This window comes from Vollenhovia emeryi, unplaced genomic scaffold (assembly GCF_000949405.1).
Source record: "Vollenhovia emeryi isolate VEMERY1.0 unplaced genomic scaffold, V.emery_V1.0 DF939196.1, whole genome shotgun sequence".
In the NCBI taxonomy this organism is placed as follows: Eukaryota; Metazoa; Arthropoda; class Insecta; order Hymenoptera; family Formicidae; genus Vollenhovia; species Vollenhovia emeryi.
The window spans coordinates 611,592-634,419 of record NW_011967170.1 but is presented as its reverse complement, the minus strand read 5'-3'; the positions used below and the strand labels follow the sequence as shown (position 1 = coordinate 634,419).

Genomic DNA, 22,828 nt, shown 5'->3' with positions numbered 1-22,828 from the left:
CTTCTCGCGTAATGTCAGCCCTAGCCAGCACTGATCGTTATAAACTCTCGGAAAGCGTTCGCTTTTTTAAAATTCCTCGGGAATTGCCGCAAATTCTTGCAGAGTGTAAAAAGAATTCAATTTACATCCGCGAAAGAGCGGATTGGGGAGCGGGTGCTTTTTGAATGGCGTTTGGAACAAAACTGGGACGGGAAAGGGATTGATTTCATAATTAAAAGAATTGCTTTCGAACCCTCTGTGCTTTCTGGAGACGCGACTTTGCGAAACGACTATTTCCAACGTCCGTTAACTTTCAATTTTTATTGGCCATTCCGATCAACAGTCGATTCCCATTGGCTGTTCCAAGAAGCTAATGGACGTTGGAAACAGCGGGTCTAAACCTCCTCCTCAACAGTCCCTCGGTTGAAGAATTGAATGCGCCGTAAATTCGCCGGCACACAGTGGGCTGAAATGAAATTTCGTGTTTCAAAAAGGGCCTCCAAATTTGAGCCGATTTCGATGCTTTCTCTTTTAAATGCAAGCTGAAATTTTTATTCTTGTTTCCCTTATTTAATAAATTAGACTTGAAGTTAAATTTAGAAAGTTTGCAATCAAAGAGTAGATAGCGCATCTCATATCTCGTATAATTTAACCACAGGTAAGTATTAATCTTATCCGAGGAGGCTCAAGAGGCGCGTAATTGAGATTTGAAACATTTTAGGGAATTTAACACTCGAAAACGCAACAGATTCAAATGAAGATATTGTAAATAACTTGTAGATCTCTTCAGATCCTTCTATAAGTAGTCTTCGTGCTGAGTGGAAGCATTCTCCAAGTCCAATGGATGAGGAAACTCAAAGCTTATTATTGCAATTAATAAAAATATTTAATAAAAAATTAAACTAAAACAAAAAACAAATGTTAAAAATAAAAATAACGTTATAATAACTTAGTTTTGCTTAATTCAGTTATTATTTACTAAAAACGGATACTATTACAATTAATTTCGTTTGGTAAGTAAAGGTGAGATTTAGTAATTACGTTAGCTTGTAAGATTTTTTTAAACCTGGTCGAGGCTCGAATATTTAAGTTCAATATCGATACCTGTTAAATTACATGAAATACGAGACGAGCTACTCTTGATTGAAAACTTTCTAAATTGAACTTCTTTATGTCCAATTTATTGAAGAAGGGACGCAAGAAGAGAAAATCTAAATCGACCAAGTTGTTCCGAATTTCATTAGCTTTCATTAAAGAAGAAAGGCCTCGAAATCGGGTGGAATTTAGAGAATTGTAGCCTCTTTCGAGAGACGAAATTTGATTTGAGCCCACCGCGCGGCGTCGCGACGCGACGTTCCCTCGTGAAAGGAGCGCGGAGCCACGGGCGCGTGCGCGCGGCCGCGAGCCGTGAGCGAGGAACACGCGGCCGGAGGGCCGGAGGGTCGTGCACTTGATATTGAAGCGGCTCGCGGCGCTCTCGGTCGCGCTCGGCCGTTTCCGGCTGTTCTCGATGAATTGCGGTACACGACACACACGGGCGCGGGGCGGCCGCGGGGTGGGGCGCCGCGGTCTCGCGGTAAACGGCGCTGCCACCTAGCGGCCGCGCACACCTCCCGTGGCCGTCGTTCGCGGTGCGGCCGCCGCCAGTCGTTGCACGACGGGGAGTCGTCAGTCGTTTCACGAGTGGTACCAACGGCGGGTTGCGTTCGCGCGCGCCGTCAAGCAAGCGTGTGGCGTCGCTCGCTCGCGCCCCCGTGTCCCGTGTCGCGGTTTCTCCGAGGTCCTCGCGCGTGTCTCGCGCGCGCGGCACGACACCCGGGCTGTCCCGCGCGCGGTGCGCCGGGACGTCGCGTCGGCGGACGAGATCTCGGCCGTCGGCGGATAAACAGGCCGCCCCGCGTATCGGAGCCCCCGCGCGCGCGCGCGCGCGGGCTCTGCCTCCCTCCTTGTCGCACTCGCGCGCGGCGCCGCTCGCCGTCGCCGTCCGAGAGAGGAGGCCTCCGTGTGTCTCTCCTCCGCGCGCGAGTTTCGTCCACGCCCGTTTCGCTCCGTTTCGTTGGCCGCGCGCGGCGAGGGCCCCCGCTTTCGCGTCGCGCGGCGATCGCCGATCGCCGATCTCGCCGCGAGTGACAATCCGCCGGAGAGCGGCGATGTAACGTCGTCGCGCTGTGACGTCACGCACGTCGGGTCGCGCTAATCGAGAAGTGCGCGGACACACACAAACGTACGCGCGCGCGCGCGCCGACACAACGCGGACCCCGAGCGGACAGAGCGCGCGCGCGGCTCCACATCCTACCCCGCTGGCGGCGCGCCGCGTAACGCACACGCTCGCCCGTCATTATACGCAATACGCGGACAGACGAGAGAGAGAGAGAGAGAAGGAAGGAGTAGTGAGGAAGAGAAGAGGGAAACGGCGCGCTCGCACGGTGCGTGCGTGTTGAGGCGGAGCGAGACGGAGGAAGGCTAGACACCGCCGGTAAGATCGCGAGAAACGCCGGGGGAAGGCGCGATAGACAGGGACAGCGAGCGAGAGAGACAGAGAAGAGGAGAGAAAAAGAGAGAGACACAGGCACACGCATACATATATGCGCTCTCGCCGCGAGCGCCGAGTCGACGGGGGAAAGGGCGAGGGGGCGGAGGAGGAGGGGGCGGGCGCGCGGCGGGACGTTCCGCCGCCGCCGCGACGTACTTGCGTGCACTGTCCGGCAGCAGCAGCAGCAGCAGCAACAGCAGCGCCCGCCGCGAGGAGGTTCGCGCCGCTGCGGAGGATGAGAAGAGCGGCGAGGCCGCCGCCGGCCGCGAGGCAACGCCGCACCGCGAGCAGATAGACGACCCTCTCGCAGGATCTACGCGCGACGCGGCGCCGTCGCCGTCGCCGTCGCGCTGGCACGCGCGTCCCCGACACACGTGCGCGAAGCGTAGTATAAAGGAGATAAGGACGTATCAGCCGCGCATCCCGTGGCGCCCCGCTGTGTTTCCCCGCGGAAGGAGCTCGGGAGTAGAGGAGGAGGAGGAAGAAACGCGAGGCGGTACACGTCGCGCGCGCCGTGCTCCTCGAATATTTCTCTCGCAGCTGGCCGGTGCCGCCGCCGCCGCCGCCGCCGCTCGCGGCTCTGCGCGCGTCGCTTCCGCCGTCCGTCCCCCGTCCCCCCCGACCGCGCAACGTTTTTCGGAGCGGCGCCCCGGACCGCGGGTCCGCGCGCCCCCCCCGTCTCTCTCGCGCGCGCTCGGCGAAAGAAAGGAAGAGGAAGCGGGAGAAAGAGAAGAGGATACCGCGGGCAACCTCGACCTCAAACTCTCGCGCGCGCGACGGCAGCGCGAAAACGGGAATGGAATCGTCGTTGCGCCGCGGATAAGTCGGTCGGTCAGTCAGTCAGCCGCCGCCGCGTGTCGCGCGTCGCCGTACGCGGGAGTGCGCGTGAACCCCTCGAAAGTGCGTTGCCGCGAGTGCGCGAAAACGTCTCCTCCCCCCCCGGGGGTGGTGGGTGGCCGCGCGGGCGTTATAATGCCGGATAGCGCGCGGCGCCGCAAGAAAGCAGCGGCCGGGTTTCTACGTTCCGTTTTTATTCGCTCGTCGGACGGTCCGCTGCTCCGCTGAGAGTCAAGTTCGTCGCGCTCCGCTGTGCGCGCCGCGCCGCCGCGTCCGTGGCGCGCTCTCGCGCGGCGTTCACCATCGCGCTTTCGATTGTGCGTCTCTCCGTCTGCCGGCGATACGACGACGAGGAGGAGGAAGAAGAAGAAGAAGAGGAGGAGGAGAAAAAGAAGGAGGAGGAGGATAGGGGCCGTCTTCGCGGGGACGACGAGGTAAGGCGCGCTTCTCGCATCTTCCCCGAGCGCCGCGACCGGGCCCGGTCCCCCCCCCCCCCGGTGACAGTTTCCGCGATTGTTCCTCTCGCTGGCGTGAAACGCGCCCGCGTTTACGTGTTCCGGCCAGCGTGGAAAGGCGCCGGCCGAAGGGACCGGCGGACCCCTCGCGCGTCCCCCCCTCCCCCGCGCTCTCCGCTCGGAGCGAACGACGCCGCGTGACCGAAACGAGTTTTCCTCGCCGGATCAATGGACAGGATTTTCGGGCGCTCCGTGGCAACCGCCGGCGCGTTTGTCTGGGTTATATTTGGAACCCGCGGATTTCAATGTTAGATATCTATCGCCGGGTAAGTAAGCGCGAGGCTGCTCCACGCGCAAACTTGACTCCCGACGGTCTCATTGTCCCACCGGGGGGGGGGGAATTTCGTACTATTCTTATTGTCTCCCTTCCCCCCCCCCCCCCGGAAGAGCCCGCGCTATTCTCGGCCGCGGATCGTCAAACTGGAAAATCGATTCCTCTCCCGCGCGGAGGAGATCCCGGCGCGCCTCTCCGGTCGCCGGCGTTAAATAACCCTTTGAGCATCGTCCTCCCGGGACACGCGAACCCTCGCGCTTTTCTCTCTCTCTCTCTCGTGGCCCCGAAAAACGCCATTAGCGGCGGCCCTTTCGGGCCAAATTCCACGCGATCTCGTTCCGCGGCGGCGAATTGTTCGCGCTCATTTACACGCGTGCATCCATTATCTCTCGGAGTGGGGGGAGGGGGGAGGCCCAACCGCGATAGCGAGCGATTGATTACCTCGTGGCGCGGCGAAATGCGTTTTGAAGCGGGGGGGGGGTAGGGAACGAGCACCCCTGCCGCCGGTCCTCTCGCACGCTCGCCCCCGGGTCCGAATCGCAATAATGGCGGGATAAAAATTGGACAATGGCAGTGGCACATTTTCTACGAACACGAGGGGGGGGGGGGGTAGCGGGCTCCGTCTAATTTTCGGTCCCGTGGATTCTCCTCTCGTTTTCTGCGTTAAACTTTTTCTCGGCCTAATGAGCTCGCGCGGTCGCCCCGAGGGCGCGTGTCACGCGATCGCATCGCCTAAGCCCCGCTATTCGGGGAAGGAGCTTTACAATGTACTCTCTCGCGTTTTATACACGAAATTGTATAGACCGCCCCTCCTCCCCCCCCTTTCTGTCCCGCGCCGCGGCCGATATCTCGAGGACTGCCCCCGTGCGCAGGGGCGGCCTGAGAACCGTCGTGGTTACGCCAAAGCCTTTCATTTTTTAAAAGAGCACCACGAGACGTCTAACCCTCGTTCCTTTTTTTTCTCCCTCGCGAAACTACTATGCTGCCGAAATTGGCCATTTTTTGGAAGGGGAATCCGGGAGAGAAAGCCGGACGCCCTTGTTTATTTTCGCCGATTTTTCTCGTGCCCGGCGACGTACGGTGTGCCACCGCGAAATAATAATACGTAGAACCCGAACGTCGAGCTAGTTCTCGAGCTTGTTCGCTGAATATTTCCGGCCGAACGGTTCGTGATTCGGCAAGGTTAACAACTGCATCGGAGGCTTATGGGAAAGTTGTTGCCGGAGTCGTTGCGATATAGGATTTTCTTTCCCAAAAACGGACGGCGAACGTTGTGCTTGTTATTTTGTATTTTCCCTCGCTTCCTGATCTACGTCTCACGGCTTGGATGACTGCTTTTACACTTGTATCCGCGTGAGCGTATTTTTTACTCATCTGCAATGTGCTCTTCGCGCCTAGAAGCACTCTATTTTGTAGTAAGTGCGGTTAAAAAAATTACGCGAGTGGGTAAATTGTATGTCACACTGATAAAAAAAATTGTCTTGAACTAAACAGATTTACTTAAAATTATTTTTTTTACTAAAGTAAATATTCTATTTAAGTAAAAATATCAAATTTGACGTAAATCTGTGTATTAAGTAAATTAATTGAAATCATTACATTTTCTACATTCAACTAAAGATTTCATGAGATAGAGAGTACTATTTATTAAATGAAATCATTGTTTTTGTCGAATAAGACATCCAATTTTCATCGCTGTAAAACTTGTATCGTAGTAAACATTTTATAGAATTAAAGTAAAATTTTTAATTTAAATTATCTACTATTTGATATTTAATAAATACTTAAATTAAAGAAATGCATATTTTAATTTGTTTGTTATTTTTCTAATTTAAATTAATAAGCTATTAGGAGCCATCTAATGAATAATTTTCTTGAGTAAAGTAATATTTTTTTGGATTAAGATTTTTTTTATCAGTGCATATCTACACTGTACATTGTCGATAAATTTTTCAAGCGTTTTGATTTGTTCGTATGAAATATAATGTTTGCGGAGAGCACATGGTAGAGTAGCCTTAAAACTTTATTATCTTATTACCATGCATGATTTTGGTCAGCGGTTAACTCTTCGGGCCTCACTTTAGAAAGAGGCAAAGGTGAATCGGACTAGGATTCAAGTTAAACGACGCTTCGTCAAGTCGGGCCTTCACACAAAGGAAAGCAACGCCGCTTTATCGGCAGCTTTCTAATCTCTGTTTAGCCTCCGTTTTAGCGGCCCGACAAAGCCACGAGTTTTTCCGAGACCCTTTAAATTGCGTAACGCAGGGGCAGCGGGGGTTATTTAAATAGCCCCCCTCTCCCCACACACGCACACACTCCGAGTGCCAACCTCATAATGCCGACGTGTCGTAAACGTTACGACCCAAGTCTGCAGGACCCGCGCGCGTTGCGTTCCTCTCTTTCTCCTCCTTTCTCCCGCGGAATCTCATCTCTTATCGGCGTTTTCTATAATTGCAGCCGATCTCCCGGGATCTTATCTCAATCCTCCCGCCGCTGTAAATTGCATTCGCGCGCCGTGAAATAATAATCGCGAGCGTTGCGAAACAGCCCGTTGTCCGTAGAAATCTCCGGTTCGGATTTTACAGAAGAAGACATTACCGCGCGCGCTTTTGAAATTCAATTTATCTTCGCTCGCATATTTATAGCGAACTCGGTTGCTTGCACTGTTGCGCACCGAGTGCGCACTAAGGCTTGTTTCTAGTCAATATTCTTGTATTTTTAACTCTGTCTTAAATACGTGTTCATGCAGCATTTAGCAAAAAAAAAATGATCCGTACGGATGTTACACAGATTGTTTTACTGACTAAAAAAAATATTTCAAGAGATATTTAAGACCATCCTTAAATATAAGAATTGGCCGTGAACAAGCCTTAATGTGCTGCACTCGCAAGTAATGTTGAGTGGTGGGGATATTTTGAGAAAGAAAAAATTAAAAACTTTTTGCTCGCAGTTTTAGGGCCAATTTCACAAACGTTGGTTAACTGTTAACCAGAGTTTAGTCAACGCCTTATCTTTTTCTATCTTGTTCTCTAAGAAGAGACAGAGGATCAGTTAACCTTCGGTTAGCAGCTAACCGACGTTTGTGAAACTGGCCCTTAAAGTACTATTGAAACCATTCGATATTCATTTAACATTTTTTCTCTAGCTCTTACACTTTCGCCAATATTCGCCCCGGAAGAGAAAATCAAAATCTTGGGTACACTGAAAAAAATTTCTGGTTGAATATGGACGAATCAGATAATTCCTTTAGGATTTACCAGAATTTCTGTAGGATTACAGGAATTCTGGTAAATCCTAAAGGAATTATCTGATTCGTCCATATTCAACCAGAAATTTTTTTCAGTGTAGGTTTGCTTGTCAGTGCGCACTAGTGCAAGCAACCGAATTCGCTATTAGACACCTCGATGCGCTCTCGCGTTTCCACGCACACGCGCGCACATTTCCCGCGGATAATGCGGCTCGGAGTAAAAAAAAAAAACGGCAGTTTGTTGCAGCCTGGTCGTTTCTCGCGTGACGTAAGCGCGGCCTGAAGCGAGCGTTACGTTCGTTTTCGAGGAGCATCCGAAAATGACGCTCGACGCGGCGCTCCTTTCAGCGCGATCCGCGGTTTCCGAATTAATTACACTCGCGTTTCAGGCGCGAATTCGACGCCGACGAGGCGCTCGAGTGCGCGCGGACGTCGACGACGGGGAAAGAAAAGGAGACGATCGTCCGCGTGTCGCGGCCTCTGAATTCACGTTGCGCGACCGTTGGCGTGTCCGTGATTTTTCCGCGTCTGTAGTGGTGCGCCGCGATGAGTCACTTAATAATATCCGCGGGCAGCGAGAAAAGTATTTTATGCTCGGCTCGAACGGAGCCTTTTCGAAAGAAAATTCCGATCGCGCCAAGTGACGCGGGAGCGCCTTGACCTTAATTTTACCGACGCCGAGGAAGGCGTGCGATTCGACGACGAGCGGGAGAAAAAAAAAAGAAACTAATCCAATTCCGATAACGAGATTTCCGAGAGACGCGAGCGAGGATGAGGATACGCTTTACGCCGAGACGCGCAAATGACTCCCTCGTCGACACTAGAGAGAGAGAAAGAGAAATGCATTTTCGTCGTCGATCGCGAATAGCCGTCGCCTCTTCTCGTTATCTCTCGAAGGGGCCGGGCCGGCCGCGTCGAAACCGGTCGCGGAGTTCCGGACACCCCGTAGACCCGACGCGATAAATTGCGCAAATTCGCGACGGAGCGTCGTCGTCGTCGTCGTCGTCGTCGGCGCGACGGCCGACGGCGATATCGATCTCCCCGAGTTTTCCTAAACGCGCCCACGGTCTACATATGTTTCGGAAGCGAGAGAATGGGCCGTGTGGACATGCGCCGCGCATGCACGCACCGGGGGCTATTGTATTAATGGCAGTGCCTCTCGTCGTGCGCGACGCCATGTGATGCGCGAGGTTGCACCGCGGTCGCCGCCGCGCCGCGCCGCCGCGACGACGGGGACGACAGTTGTGTCGGCGATTTCGAAACCCGCCATTAGTTGCGGATGCGTTTAAACCTGCCGCCCCGCCTCGCCGAAAAACGGGGAAAAACGAGCCGCGTTCACGGCGGAAATTCCGCGCCTCGCGCCGGAGACGCGTGTACGGAAAGCGGCAGCCGCTCGGGAGGTTCCAACTGCCGTGCGCGATGGAGCGATAATAGCGAAATGTATAATCGCGTATGATAGAAATGAGCGATTTGTCGTAGCGGAGGCGGTTCCCATTGTTAAATGCGTTTCGCGGGCTTCGGCGTCGATTAAGCGAGCGAAATTATAGCTTTGAACGGGAGAGGGAAAGGCTTTTTCGGCAATGCACAATTATTGAAATACTTCTATCGCCGTACGTGCAACTCGCGGGTAATATAATCGCGAGTTGCGTTATCTCGCGACGCACCACAATGGTAACATTGTTCTGGAAGGCTGAACATCACGTTTGTTGTCGGTTTTTTTTTCTCACATCTGTACACCGCGAAGAGAGAATAATGTCCAGCGATTTCGAAGCGATACGAAATTAACTTCTTCGCGTATTACCTACAATGATTTTTATATTCGATTTCTAATAATTGTAACAATTGTTTCGCTACACTGAGAGACCCAGTTCGTCGAATGAAACGAAATAATGTGATTGAATCATTTTGTCGACTGAACATGTAATTTGGTTGTATGGAAACGAGAAATATGTTGCTGAAAAGAAGTTAAATGTTACAACAACTAAACATCTTGCTTCTATGAGTTGTTTATTTGAAGACAATTTTATGGTCGAGATAACAAATCCGTCCATCTCATCACGTCCTAAATAATTGTGTTTGTTGCGTGAGCCGAATCGTTTAGTTGATTATTATAAAATTCCGCGCATGTCCACTCAACCAAATTTGTGTGGTTGATATAACCAAATTTTCCAGCTAAATTTTGTTGCTGTATCAACTGGAAGATTTGTTCGCTCGTATCCAAACAAGAAATTCAGTTGAGTCAACCAAATTTTGTTTCATTTAACAAATGGGTCTCTCAGTACACCCTCAGAAAGGATTTGTTACCGAGGCAAAAAATATTCTTGACGCATTTATATTTCTCACAACCTCATTTAGTATAAAAATAAGACGATATTAAAATTGTGCTATATTGAGACAAGAGTAACTTGTATAAATGTAAGCTTATATATTCTTGCGTTTGGAATAAATTTTCCTCTTATCTTAAAACGCACGAAGTTGGTACCGCGATACTCGACAAAAGACGATACACTTATCGTTTTATTCTAGATTTTGCAATTTTTCATTTAAGGTTAAAGTGTTTCTTTCTCTATAATAAATATAGTTGGGGGTATATCGATCCTATTTTATGATACATTCAAGTGCAATAGCGTAATGACATGTGAAGACGCGACTAGATTAAACGCACGTTCAATTTTGTATCGAATATAAATGTCGCAAAAATTGCAGTAACAACCAAATAAAATAATAGCAACGATAGCTAAATTAAATAACGACGCTATGGCGACAATAGCTATTTAAACGCATTTACGATGCATTTACGAGGAGGATGCGAGTTTGCGTCCAAATCGCAGATTTGTGTCGCTTCAATGGTATCGGTTTGTCCGCCGATTATCTCGCAGATAAGCTAGGTATTATTTTGTTTCGCCTGTTTTCAAAGATAAATGTGTCGTAAAAATTGGGATAATAAGAAAATAACAGCAACGGTAGCTAAATTAAGACAAGTAACGACGACATGGTGACAGTTGCTGTTCAAATAACGCGCACTTACGTAGGAAGACGCGAGTCCGGATTGTAGCTGTTGGTGTTATATCGTTTGAATGGGAGTATCGGTAACCGTTTGTTCGCCAACGATTCCGCCGATTACCTCATAGATAAGCCAGAAACGGCGACTCGCGCGCGCGCGCCCATTGCGAGCTCGTCGCCGACGCGACGCGTAACGCATTCAACGTGATGCGCGGCGCAATTTTTTTTTTCACTCGTTCCGCTCATTAACGCGTTACGTGGACTCGTTTTACCGCGCGACACTCCTCCCGCCCCCCCCCCCTTCCCCGACGATCGTCGCTTCCTCGCTCAGCTCACGTTTGCCGTTGTCGTTTTCAGGATCGATCCGCTCGGCGCAAAGAGCCCTTGAACTTGGTGGACCACGAGCGAGTTCGGGAGGATCAACAGGAGGGCCCACGGCGGCGGAAGGGAAAACTCGGCCGGCTCGAGCTTCCGCCGGCGGGAAGAGCTTGAGGTAAACACAACTTGCGACTTTGCGGGCCCGAAGAGGCCCGAAAGGACCAAGAAAAGAATCGAGAGCAGCACGGTCGTAGGGAGGGAAGGAATCGGAGGAGGGCCCGGCTTCGGGGAAGAGACACTCCCCATCGCTCGTGCTGCGGGCCCACCCCGACGACGCGTACGCGATCCCGATAGAGAGATCACGCTGCCCGTCGATCACGCCATCGACTCTCGCCGTGAATCGCGAGCCGATTCGTGCGCGGAGGTGCGCACATACACACACACACACACACACACACACCCCTCGCCCAGCACCTGCGCTCGGAGAGGAGAAAGAGGCAGCGTCGAATGTCGTCGAGCTCGGGGAAGACGCCTGAAAACCGTCGGCGGAAGGATGATGCAGCTTCCGACTCATCATCGGATGTCCCCGTCGAGCTCGGTTGGCTAATCGGCGACTGAGTCGCGAGAAACGATATCCGCTCGTGCAACAATTTCGATTTCCTCCCCCGAGGTGCTCGGGAAGAGAGAGAGATATATATATATATATATATATCTCCGGGACATCGTGCGTGCGTGTGTACGAACCGAGCCGTGGGAAAAAGCGGATTCGAACGGATTCGCGGTTATTCTTTCCCGTCGGTTCCCTCTTTCATTTTTCTGCTGTTTTATTTTTCTTCCTTATCCGAATCGCGGCGACGAGAGCGTGTTGATTTCTGTGATACTGGTGTCGCGCGTGGTGGTTAACGACCCTTGTTGTTCCCTCAGTGGTGGAATATCGACGGTGCAGTGGTGAGAAGTTCTGTTGGTGCGCGCGACGGTGGTGCCCCGCGAGAGAAAGAGAGCGAGGAATACAGGAGGAGGAGGAGAGTGAGAAGGAGAGAGCGTCTCTCGTTGCACGCGTGACTTTCAATTCATTACCACGGATCTCCCCCGGCAGTTCGACGCCGCGCCCACCCTCGATGAGAGGAGGCACATGTCCATTGCTGCCGCTGAAAATGCAGGGTGAGTCTCTCAGATCCATTTATCTTGCTCGGAATTATCATTTGTCGCACGAACCTGCCTACGCGGGCCGCCCCCGGCCCCCGCGGCCGGGATTAAATCGGTCAGTGCGAAAACAATGGCGGGTCGTAATTTTCGGGAAACGAGACAGGGGGCGAAACCGCGGATCGTCTCTTCTTCAGGGTGTCCGGCGGTCAGGGAAATCTGGAGAACCGGGAATTGTCGGGGAATTTTAGAGATCTGGAAATGTCAGGGAAGAGTTAGGAAGTTTTACGATTTTTTTACATCGTTTCACATTTTTTTTCTGAACAATTTAACGTTTCTGGAAAATAAACTTTTCCTTGTCTCTCAGTGCACTAATTTTCGGTTTTGCTAAACGTCCATTCATTTATAAGCGTGATCGGTAATTTATACTTTCATCGGCGTGTTATTTCATTTCAATGTGTTCAACTGAGACAAAACTATAAAGAAAAGATGAATCACTAAACGGTGCCGTCTGAGTAGGTTACTGTCTAGTAAGTTGCAAACAAGATGCAGTTATCGCATCATATATGATTTCGTACGGTATCAGAAATGGTTCGAATGGTTTGTAACGATATGTTCGTTCCTATTACACATTGTATTATACATAGATGGTATAATTGCTTTAATTTAAATTTTTATCTATTTAAATTCCGGACTTTCGTTTCCCGAGAAGAATATTTCAAAATCACTTCGTCATTTAACATTTACTTGATTTACCATACGGATGTACGCAAATTATGCACCTTGAAAGAAGTTGCGCTAAACGGCCAGGGGAAAAATTAATTCCGGCTCCCGGAAAGCCTGAGAGAGCCAGGGAATTTTTTTCATTGAGTTTGCTGGACACCCTGTCCTTCTCTTTCTCTTTTTGCGCGGAAACGATAAGCGAGTTGACGCGACACCTGTAGCGGGGTGCGACGTTCTAATTAAATCGCTTGACGGCGATGCGCGTTTTGTGCTTCGAGTGCACGGACGGTAGCTTTGACGAAATTGTGACGAGAAGATCCGATAAGGTGGATCGTGAGGCGCGACACTTTGCAGAGATAGACGAGTCGACTAAAGAATTGTTCTTTGAACACGATATTAGTTTAATTGACATATTGTTCTGGATGAACCTTTTACGAAACGATGCAATCTTTTACGGCCCGTGTACGCTGTTGCTGTGCCGTTGAATAATTTTCGTACTGATCGATTTAATCAGCTGCGGATTCGATTGATTTAGGTGGGCGAATAAGTCCATTTTTTATGAACTCATGTCTAACTGGGAGCGGGTTCTCGATTTAGGTCGAAACGTTTGAGTATAGAACGTCAAATCGAAAGTGCCAATTGTTCGTTTTATGTGTCAGATACGTTTCTAATCGGAGATAAAAGTACGAGAATCAGGTTTGAACGTTCTCGCGGAATAGCTGAAACCGCCGCCGTCGAACGTGCCATCGGTTGCACGTGAAAATTATATATCTGGTTGCGAGTGACCGAAAATAAAAACATAAGTTATTCCTCTAGAAAACGCACGGAGAGAATTCTCTCTTGAAATTTATCCGGAAAGTCATGCCATACGTTTCACTGGTAAAATCTATACCGAGTATAATTACTGGTGAAATGTATGGTACAATTTCGAAAAACTCCCATAGAATTCTTCGAAATGCCGTGCTGTCCCGCGATAATTTTCAAAGAAAATTCTCCCCGCGTACACTTGACGCAAATTTCCGGAGGGGAAAAATTCGCAACGGATTTTCATTTATCCCCCAACGCGAAGGATTTTTTTAATATTCGCATTTTCGACATAAGACGACGTAGCGCGGTTATTGCATACGTACTCTCCCTTTTTTTTTTATTTGCAAGAAGACATTCGGAACGCGCGAGGCACTCGCGGGCGTTCTTTTCTTCCAGCAAATTTACGAACGTTTCGATCATAGAAATATTATACGTTTCTGTCTTTATTCCAAAAGATTTTAAAATACGACACGCTCGTGTCGTTCTACGACGCGTCAGGCGATATAAATCAGAATAATGATCGGGATAATAAGTCAGCGGGGAAATGTGGCAGGGGGACACGTCAATAGGTTCTCCCTGATGGATAGAGTTGCATTGTTCGGGCTGCAGGTTATTAGGATGTTTTTAGCTATTTGGGGTAATGTCCTGACCCGGTCGACGGGCTTAATACCGCGGCTGCAGCTACGTCAGAGATGCCGATGACGTCACGCCGTGTCGCCTCTCAATTTCGAGGATCACGACGCATGCGTCATTACGGTTCAATCGTTGCGCTTGACCGTAGGTCGATTCGGGAGAGAAAACGAGAACTGGGTAGCATTTATTATAAATCGCGAGAAATTACGTCAGCATTTGAATAACGCGAAGTAGGTCATGTTCTCCTCCGCAATCCGTGAAATGTTACTCCGCTGTCGTGCAACGCGGCTCGTAGCGGGGTGGGTGGGGGGGGGGGGCAATTTGTTTCTGTACGGAAAGCAATTTATATTTATTCCCGTTATGAAAAACAGGCGGAATATATTTCCGCCGCAAATAAAGCGCCGAGCTAATGGGTTTACCCGATAATTTCGAGACGCAATCGAATATAAATAAAATTCGAAGATAAAGGAAACATAGGCGGGACGCAGAAAGATCTCGTGCGCGTCTCCAAAATCTTTAGATCCGCGAGAAAATGGCGAATGTTAATCTGCGGACGGCCGCGAGGGACTTTTCTCCGAAATCGCGAGAGAGAAAGAGAACGCGCGGTCGGACGCAAACTGTGACATTGATTTCGAGACGTTAGAACGTCCCTCGAAGATGAAGAAATTCCGGCGAGTATCTTCGCCCGTTCTTTCCTTAAAAGTCAACCGAAAACTTCTCCCCGGTGTCGACCGTAGATTCGAAAGAGATGACAGATTTCGGAGCATTGCGCACTTGCCTGGCGCCAGCCAGTATCAAAGTATGAATAAACTCCTTGGCTTCCGATACTTTCACTTTCGACATCGTCCAGGTTACACACGCTGCCGTCCCGGCAGCGTCGACCTGTCGCGACTCCACGTGCGTGGAGCCCAATATGGCGCGCGGAGCGCGCTCGAGAGGAAAGGAACTGTACTTGACTGGCTGTTATATTTAGGTTTCGAGCAGGCAGAGAGAAGTAGGGAGAGTAGGAGTCCTTTGAGAACGCCGCGCACAGCCTCGCTCCTGCCGGCTGCTCCTTTTTCGAAGGCGAACGGGGGGGGGCGGGGGAGGGGGAGGGACGACGGTACCTCTCGCATCCTCCTCGGGCGCCTTCCGCGCGGTTTCCGCCGAATCTGCTCCCCCTGCCCTCTTTCCTCCTCCGCAGCCCCGGTGTGCCCCTTTGTCCGTACCTGGGATAGATGTGTATAGCCTCCCTCGTATCCTGCACGACCGGCCCCTCCCTCGTAGACAACAAAGTATCCGTTACCAGCGCGATCGAGCCAGCTATTCCTTGGCTAATGACGAACGGGCCCGGGATTTTTCGCGGACGACAGGGAAGGGTACGATGATTGCGACCTGACAGCGAGTGCTGCAGCGTTGTTAACGCAGACTTCCTATGTAGAGGAAACTCCTCTGCTACGAGACAAGCTCCTAATATGAGATAACAGAGTTTCCGCTAATTTAATAGGCATCTGCTGGCTCCGTTGTGAATTTATTGCCCTTGGAGTGAAATGTGTTCAGTGGGAGATTCATTGCCGGATCGTGCACGGACAACAAATGCTGTTGAATTAAACGAAATGAAGTGGCTTGAATTAAACGCCACAAACATAAATAATTCACTCAATTGTATTGGCTACGGGCTTCAATTTTAAGCATTGAACTAAATGTCCAGATTATTAAGACAACAACTTGATGTTTTTCAATTATTAGTACTCATGTTGCTTCAACGATTTCATTTCAATTGCACTTGTTGATACAATATCTTTCTCTTTTTTCGCGTGTAAACGTTGCGACAAAAGAATTTGAATTTGGATGTTGAGAGCCTACAATCTCATATTAGAGGTCTATCTCGCAATATGGGACTTTTCTCTACTGCTAGACACTGCTATCTTCGAGCTGAAAACTTCTGCCCTCGCAGAAATTTTTTCAGCTCATAAATAAAGTAGTACGTGTGCATCGCGGTGTGTCACTGACAGACGTACCACTTTATTTACCTAACAAGATATGGAGGAACTCTTGCCTCACTTTTTAGCTCGAAGGTAGCAGTCTGGTAGTACATAGAAGTCCGCGGATGTTACGCACACGTGTCGTTGTCACCGCGCGGAAAGTACACGGGGGAAATTTCGTTTGAAATTTACCCTGAAAATCGTGAAATCGTGCACTGAAAAAAATTTCTGGTTGAATATGGACGAATCAGATAATTCCTTTAGGATTTACCAGAATTCCTGTAATCCTACAGAAATTCTGGTAAATCCTAAAGGAATTATCTGATTCGTCCATATTCAACCAGAAATTTTTTTCAGTGTGGGACGTGGCATTCCGAAGAATTTTATAAGACTCTAACGTGTGAAAACGTAAATACGAAGTGATAAAGGAGCACGAGCCAAAGGTGTTAGTGCCTAAATAATTTTACTTCGTAGGTCTGCTGCGAAAAATAATACCTCAGCCAGGGTTTAAATCTGGACCTCACATAACATCCCGTCTTGGCTCTTACTCCTTTGTTACTTCGTATTTGAATGCTGCAGGAATTTTTTGAAACGTACTTTCCAAAAGTCAATCAGTGGATTTCAAAAATTTCAAAAAAACCTTACAAAATTCTTCGAAATGCCTTAAGAGAAAAATTCTCTCCGTAGGAAATGATTTGATTCTTTCGTTTTCTTTTGTTTCTCCATGATAAGCTTACGTACCTTTTGTGCTCCACATTCGCTACGATTTTGGCCCCGAACACTCCCGCTCGTCTCGAGCTCTTTTAACGCCCGGGGGGGATCCAGAAGAAAATGTTAACTGCGCACTTGGATGTTTGAATAAAGTAAAACGGCACGTTCAACCGCGATAAAATTCATCCCGATGACAAATTTGCCAACCGTGAGAAACGCAGGGATTGAGGCAGCTTGACTTACAAACTTAGTTTCAGTGAGATGCCATATTGTTCTTTAATTTAGCCGGAATAGCCAGCTGCTTTCGATCTGTACACGTATGCCATATTTAATTTGTATATCACACAAATGTTTCCACGAAACAGACAGTTTTAACTGCAAAAGGTGCAAAAGTGCAGAATCACTCCAGCGTCCCCTTATATTTTTTTTCTCAGTAACAGAAATTCTTTCTGAGGGTGTGGGAACCCCCTATTGTTTATTACACTATCTTGTTCTACTAATTAATATGAACAAGTTTTGTCTGAAACATTTTTTGATTTGCCTAACACTTTTTGAGATATTCACGAGAAAATTGATAACTTTTTCAATGTTTAGCTTATGATGATATCTCGATAACTGTTTGTCGGAGGTGAAAGTAGGACCTCGTTTACTTGATTCCGTCTCAGGAATATGCTGCTGCAATAGTGCTCCAATTATTGAAAATTTTTGTGTATGTAAATTTTGCGCGTGTCACAATACACAATAATTAGCATTTCGTTTCTCGCTGTTCCCGCTGGTATCCGACATCGCCACTTTTCGCCAATAAAATCTCTCTCGCAATCGCTCGCGCATTATGGAAACCGGCTGATAACTCGTGCGCTCGTGGCGTCTCGTTTCGCGCGTATACACGAAATATAGTATACGGCGCTCTCGGCCGTTTAACACTCCATTGCCGCAATAGACTCCGCGGCGGCGTGTGTTAAGTTATCGATAAACTTTTGCGCCGCGGGATATTCTTGCGGATAGAACCGCTCCTAGACGGGGCGTAAAATATCACGGCGCGCGCGAGAAAACGAGCGCCGTGCGCGGAAAACGAACGGAGCCGCGATAAGAGATTTGCGCAACGGCGCGCTCCTCCGAATCGCATTTCGCGCGATCGGGTGCAGTATGTGGACTCGGCATAACGGTACTTTTGCGAGATTACGGGGTTACCGTACTCGACAGCAAGAGAGAGAGAGAGAAAAAAAACAGCGCGCGCTCCCCGGAGACGCTGTGCCGCGGGGACCAGCCTCTTTATTTCTTCTCGCGATGCCTTCAGGAACGACCGTTCGAGTTACAATAAATTTCGAAACGCGGCGTTGTTTGATACCTTGATTGGGAGAGCGAGGGACTTTTCTATTTGCTTCGTGCGGTAAATTTTGAAAAACTCCCCCCCGTTGGTTCATCAATTGTTACTTAATACTCACAGCTTCTCGCTAATTCGCGGATCGTACGCAGTAATTCTCGAAACTGAGCACATTGTATAACGCGACAATCGTCTACGATTAACGAATTCGAAGAGAGCACTCGATGACAATTTTATTATGAGCACATGTAAACAGACGTCTCTGTCATTCGCTACGTATTGAAAAATCTGTAACAATGTGATCAGCGTCTTGAGTCACTGTATGTGTCAAACGAAACAAAAATGATCGGGTATTGATTTTTTAATGATGCATGTGTGACATCAGATATGTCAACAATTATTACGAAATTATAAATGTCAAAGAGAGAGAGAGGAAGAGATAAGCACATTTAAGGAGGTGGTTTGCTGAGATAAAAATGATAAAAATGAATTCAAATTTATAGAAAATATTCGTCTGTGGGAATCTGTCCTCCATGCGAAAGTTCGAGACGATTGTCTGCATGGTTGTCGAATAATTAATTATTAAAGTTATACTATTGCACGTGGCCGACATAGGCAAAAGTATTACGATATCTGTAATTTAATTCTCGAAAGCGTGTTAAAAATGATAAGAATTTTATAAAAATAAGTGCAAATAATTCTATACATATTTACGAAGAGTTATACATATTTACGAAGAACATATATGTGCTTGATAACTACGCACTGAAAAAAATTTCTGGTTGAATATGGACGAATCAGATAATTCCTTTAGACAAGTTCCGTAGACAAGTCATTTCAGTATTCGTCAAACTTCTTCGTAAATATGTATAGAATTATTTGCACTTATTTTTATACCATTCTTATCATTTTTAAAAAATATATATTTTATTTATTATTATATACAATCATTTTAATATATACAATTTTTTTTTCAATAAATTTGAAATAATTTTTATCATTTTTATTTGAGCAACCACCCTCTTTAATATGAATAAAACGGATTATCGTATAAATATTGAATATGATATTTCGTTTGAATTAACACGTGACGCCCATTAATTTCGTTCTCGTAAAATTATTAGTTTGAAAGCCCTCGTCATCGTGGCTTTGTGAAAATTATTGTTATCGCGATTTTCAAGCGGAATTAATATAGCAGTTGAAAGCAGGCCGTCTGGTTGCTCTACGCAAAGACCTCGCGGGCCGATGACGCGACATTACCAATTTGTCGCAACGTGACAGTAAGGTTTCGGATATCTGCGACTGCGTAAGACGAAGATCGATGCCGTGCCTCTCGGACGCCGTGGAATTACGCGTGATGAGCAGACCGTGCGTTTCGGTTGTTAAATGCCACGCGTGCCCGAGTCCAGGATTGCGTGGAGAGACACGTTTAAATGTACGGAGTCGCGAGATAATTGGGCAGTTGCGCGATTAATAAATTTGGCCCCCGGCTGTTTCGACAGAAAACAAAACTTTCCACGGACTTTTCTCAAGCTGCGAACAATGCTTTTATCGTACTCTTGTTTTTCCGTCGATCGACTTCCACTTCTATTTTTACGGTCGTCGCGTTTTGCAGCCCCGCGTCTCTGCCGAGGGGATCAATCTCGAAACGCGGTATTGTTTAATAAACCGATCTTGACAGTCAATTTGATATTCGTAATATCGTATTTGTAATCGCGATTCGAGCTAAGAGCGCGATTAAACGAAGTTTGTCTCGGCCTGTGTTCCGTTTATTGCGGTTCGATAATCGATTCTTGCGAGAGGATGTATTAATAGTTCCTGAATCCCGTCTCAGTCGAGTCGAGGAAAAAGTGCATATCACTCGAGCGTGCCTCGGAGATGACTTGAGAACGGATCGAGCGTTTAAATAATTCCAATAGCATGAATGTTTAACTGAGAAGCGGAACGAGATTATTCGCGCAAGAAGCCTGACTGTACACGTGAGATTCAAGAGTATCAATTTTTTAAGTGTAAACCAGAAGTTATGAAACAACGTTTTCTGCACTCGCGCGAATAATAAAGCGAGGGAAGCAGCGAAATTAATCTTTCTTTATAAACTCGTTCAGCGCTTTTTTTTAGCTAGTACATATTTTATTTAATTGAGAATGGAATCTCTAAGAGAATTCATATCTATTTCTTCAAATCTGGCAAATGTCTTAGTGACAGCATTGATAATTACACCCAAAAAAAGTTTGTTCGAAATTAAACAAATTTGTACTATTATTTATATTTGTATTATATATTTTTAATACAAGTCTAGTAATTGAACAAATTTGTTTAATTTCGAACAACCTCACTAGGCTTTTACGTAATTTCAAAGAAATGATTTCTTATGATCAACCAATGTAGAAAATTGCTTTTTAATTTTTAAAAAATTACAAATATTTTTCGCAATAAATTTCTTTAATTAGAATTTGCCAGCCAAGCGTCGTCTAGCAATTTTCCATTGGCTAACAAATAAAGTTTATCTCCGTTTCGATCGCAAAAGAATACAGGGACGTGAATTCGTTGTATTTTGTTCCCAGTATTCCATGTTTCGAGCGCAGTGAAATTCTGGTAATAAATGAGAGAGAGAACGAGATTATATATACATCGCGACATTGTTTGCGACGGTTTAATCTGATCGGCCTCATTTATTATTAAAAATCACAATTCCTGATTTGTTCAAACCGTGCGGCTTTGCTTCTCTCGGGTCAAAATTCGAGAGAGAAAACCGATAGCGGTTCAGATCGCATGCAAGTGTGTTTTCGATCGAGGCGAAGACAAGACGTTCCTCAAATTAATGTAATATTTATTTCAACTCCACAAATTTGGCAAATATCGCATTTATCGGAAATTACATCACGTAAATTTTCTACTGTTCAAAATATTGTATTTCAATCGCGCGCGAAGTAAATATTCTCACGTATACGTAATACACACGCGTCGATTAAACCGCGAAATATTTGTCGGATTCACGTAACATTACGCTTTCAGAGACTCGATCGTGAATCTTTTCCTCAAGCGCGAACTCGTGAAAAGTGCAGACCTTCATCGACAAATGTTGAATTCGTTAATGAAATTTTCCGCCTCTCGCGAATTTCTGCTGGAGCAAACGATTCACGATCCGTGCCCCAGAAATCGCTCTCGATCGCGGAAAATTATTCGTCCACGCGACGCCGAGTTCGCGGAACGTCCCGGGGGCTCGATTCTTGAATTCGTCCGAAGGAGAAGCGTACGCGAAGGATCTGCTCTCGCAAGTCGCGAGTCGATGGGCTGTTTCGCGTGGCTTTTAACTCGGCTTTCAACTTTTCTGCGAGGGCGAGAATTTTCGCGTACGTCTCCCGTGCGAATGAATCGAAAGCGTCGTCTACAATAACCGGCGTAAGCGTGGAGTAAAGGCCTTCACACATAAAATTCCGTAAGGACGTAAAACGTAAGCATAAGAAAATCGACCAGTCACAGTCGAGAACGTAAGGCAATAACGCAAGCAGTAGCAAATCCTATCTGTTGATTTTCTTACGCTTACGCTTTACGTCCTTACGGAATTTTATGTGCGAAGGCCTTAAGAAGTAAGAGTGGAAGTAACGTTTTTGGCGTACCTGAGTTTTCCTCCTGCGTTCTGAATGGTCGAGCGTAAGCGTAAGGCCCGGTCTACAATGAGTCGTTAGTCGTTAGTCAGAAGTCGGAACTATATGTCGGTCCTTTTTCTTCCACCCAGAAAGGAAAAGGATCAACATATAGTTGCGACTTCTGACTAACGACTAACGACTCATTGTAGACCGGGCCTAAGAGTAAGCGTAGGCGTAAGAAATAAAAATAATTCATTTCGCTTACGCCCTTACTCCAGCTCTCTTAAATCGTAAGTAGTTCTCTAACCCCTGGTCCACAATCTTGCTTTAAGTAAGCTGTGAGCCTTAAGCCGTAAAAAATTAACCAATCGTAGGTAAGAGTGAGGGGAATAAATGCCTGTGATTGGTTAATTTCTTACGGCTTAAAGCTTACAGCTTACTTAAAGCAAGATTGTGGACCAGGGGTTACGCTTAAAGCCATTCTACAATTGCGTAAACGTGGTTGTAGGAGTAGAAGTAGTAGTAAGTGTTGTACATCAAAGCAATATACAATAGAGTGAGATACGTCGTAATTGAAATGAATGATTAGTTAGCTTTTACGTCCTGTATCGTTGTAGTCGTGGAAGATCAAGTTCAGCCATCTTTTACAACAGGCTTTACAATCGGAAATGCTAGTTTAAAACTGTGTTTTACACTGTACAGCCGCTAACAACCACGTTTACGCAATTGTAGAATAGCCTTTACTCTTACTTCTTACGCCAAGCTTACTCCACGTAGTCCATTGTAGACGACGCTGAAGAGTCGAGTCCCAGATGCCCAACGACAATCCATTTACGTGCGACCGACTCGGAGTACACGGCACAACTAATTCGGCGCGTACGTTCGTTTCGTTTAGGTATTTGTTTCGTAGCGCAAAAACGATTTACGTTGCCTAACGCTCGGCGTTTTTTGTTTACGCGGCGACGCTACGCAGCGCGCCGCCTTTGTTTACGTTCGGTCACCGGGGTCGCTCATTCGCACGGCGAGGCTCGGGCGAGCCGGTCGGCGGTGCCGCTCGCTCCGCGTCGGGCCTTCAAGTTTTTTCTTAAACCGCGAACGTTACATTATATTACCAGTAAGAGTGTTATCAGTGCGATTCATTCACTCTCGCGTATCGTCTCACGCTCGCGGCGACTTGTACGGCGAGGGTGGTCGACTCTCTTGCAATGTAGTGAAGATGTTAAAAGT

The 22,828-nt window shown here is 47.5% G+C and overlaps 2 protein-coding genes across 8 annotated transcripts in view; one reads left to right on the top strand and one right to left on the bottom strand.

Annotated features, from left to right (window-relative positions):
- Nucleotides 1-22: 22 nt before the first annotated feature.
- Nucleotides 23-6,472, bottom strand: LOC105562085. The gene is made up of 3 exons (XM_012012615.1): nt 6,468-6,472; nt 233-2,306; nt 23-95 (listed from the first exon to the last, which is right to left on the bottom strand). The coding sequence occupies exons 1-2, from the start codon at nt 6,470-6,472 to the stop codon at nt 1,220-1,222; spliced, it is 1,092 nt and encodes a 363-aa protein (XP_011868005.1). The 3' UTR covers nt 23-95; nt 233-1,219.
- Nucleotides 3,394-22,828, top strand: part of LOC105562067 (nuclear receptor coactivator 2) — a 166,579-nt gene continuing 147,144 nt past the window's right edge. For 2 of the 7 annotated variants that reach the window (XM_012012580.1, XM_012012581.1), the window contains exons 1-2: nt 3,403-3,783; nt 10,746-11,867. In XM_012012580.1, the coding sequence (XP_011867970.1) occupies nt 11,839-11,867 (29 nt within the window). In that variant the 5' untranslated portion in view covers nt 3,403-3,783; nt 10,746-11,838. Of the gene's footprint in view, nt 3,784-10,745; nt 11,868-22,828 lie in introns of all 7 variants that reach the window. The other 5 variants (XM_012012579.1, XM_012012576.1, XM_012012577.1 and 2 more) reach the window with 4 other exon arrangements.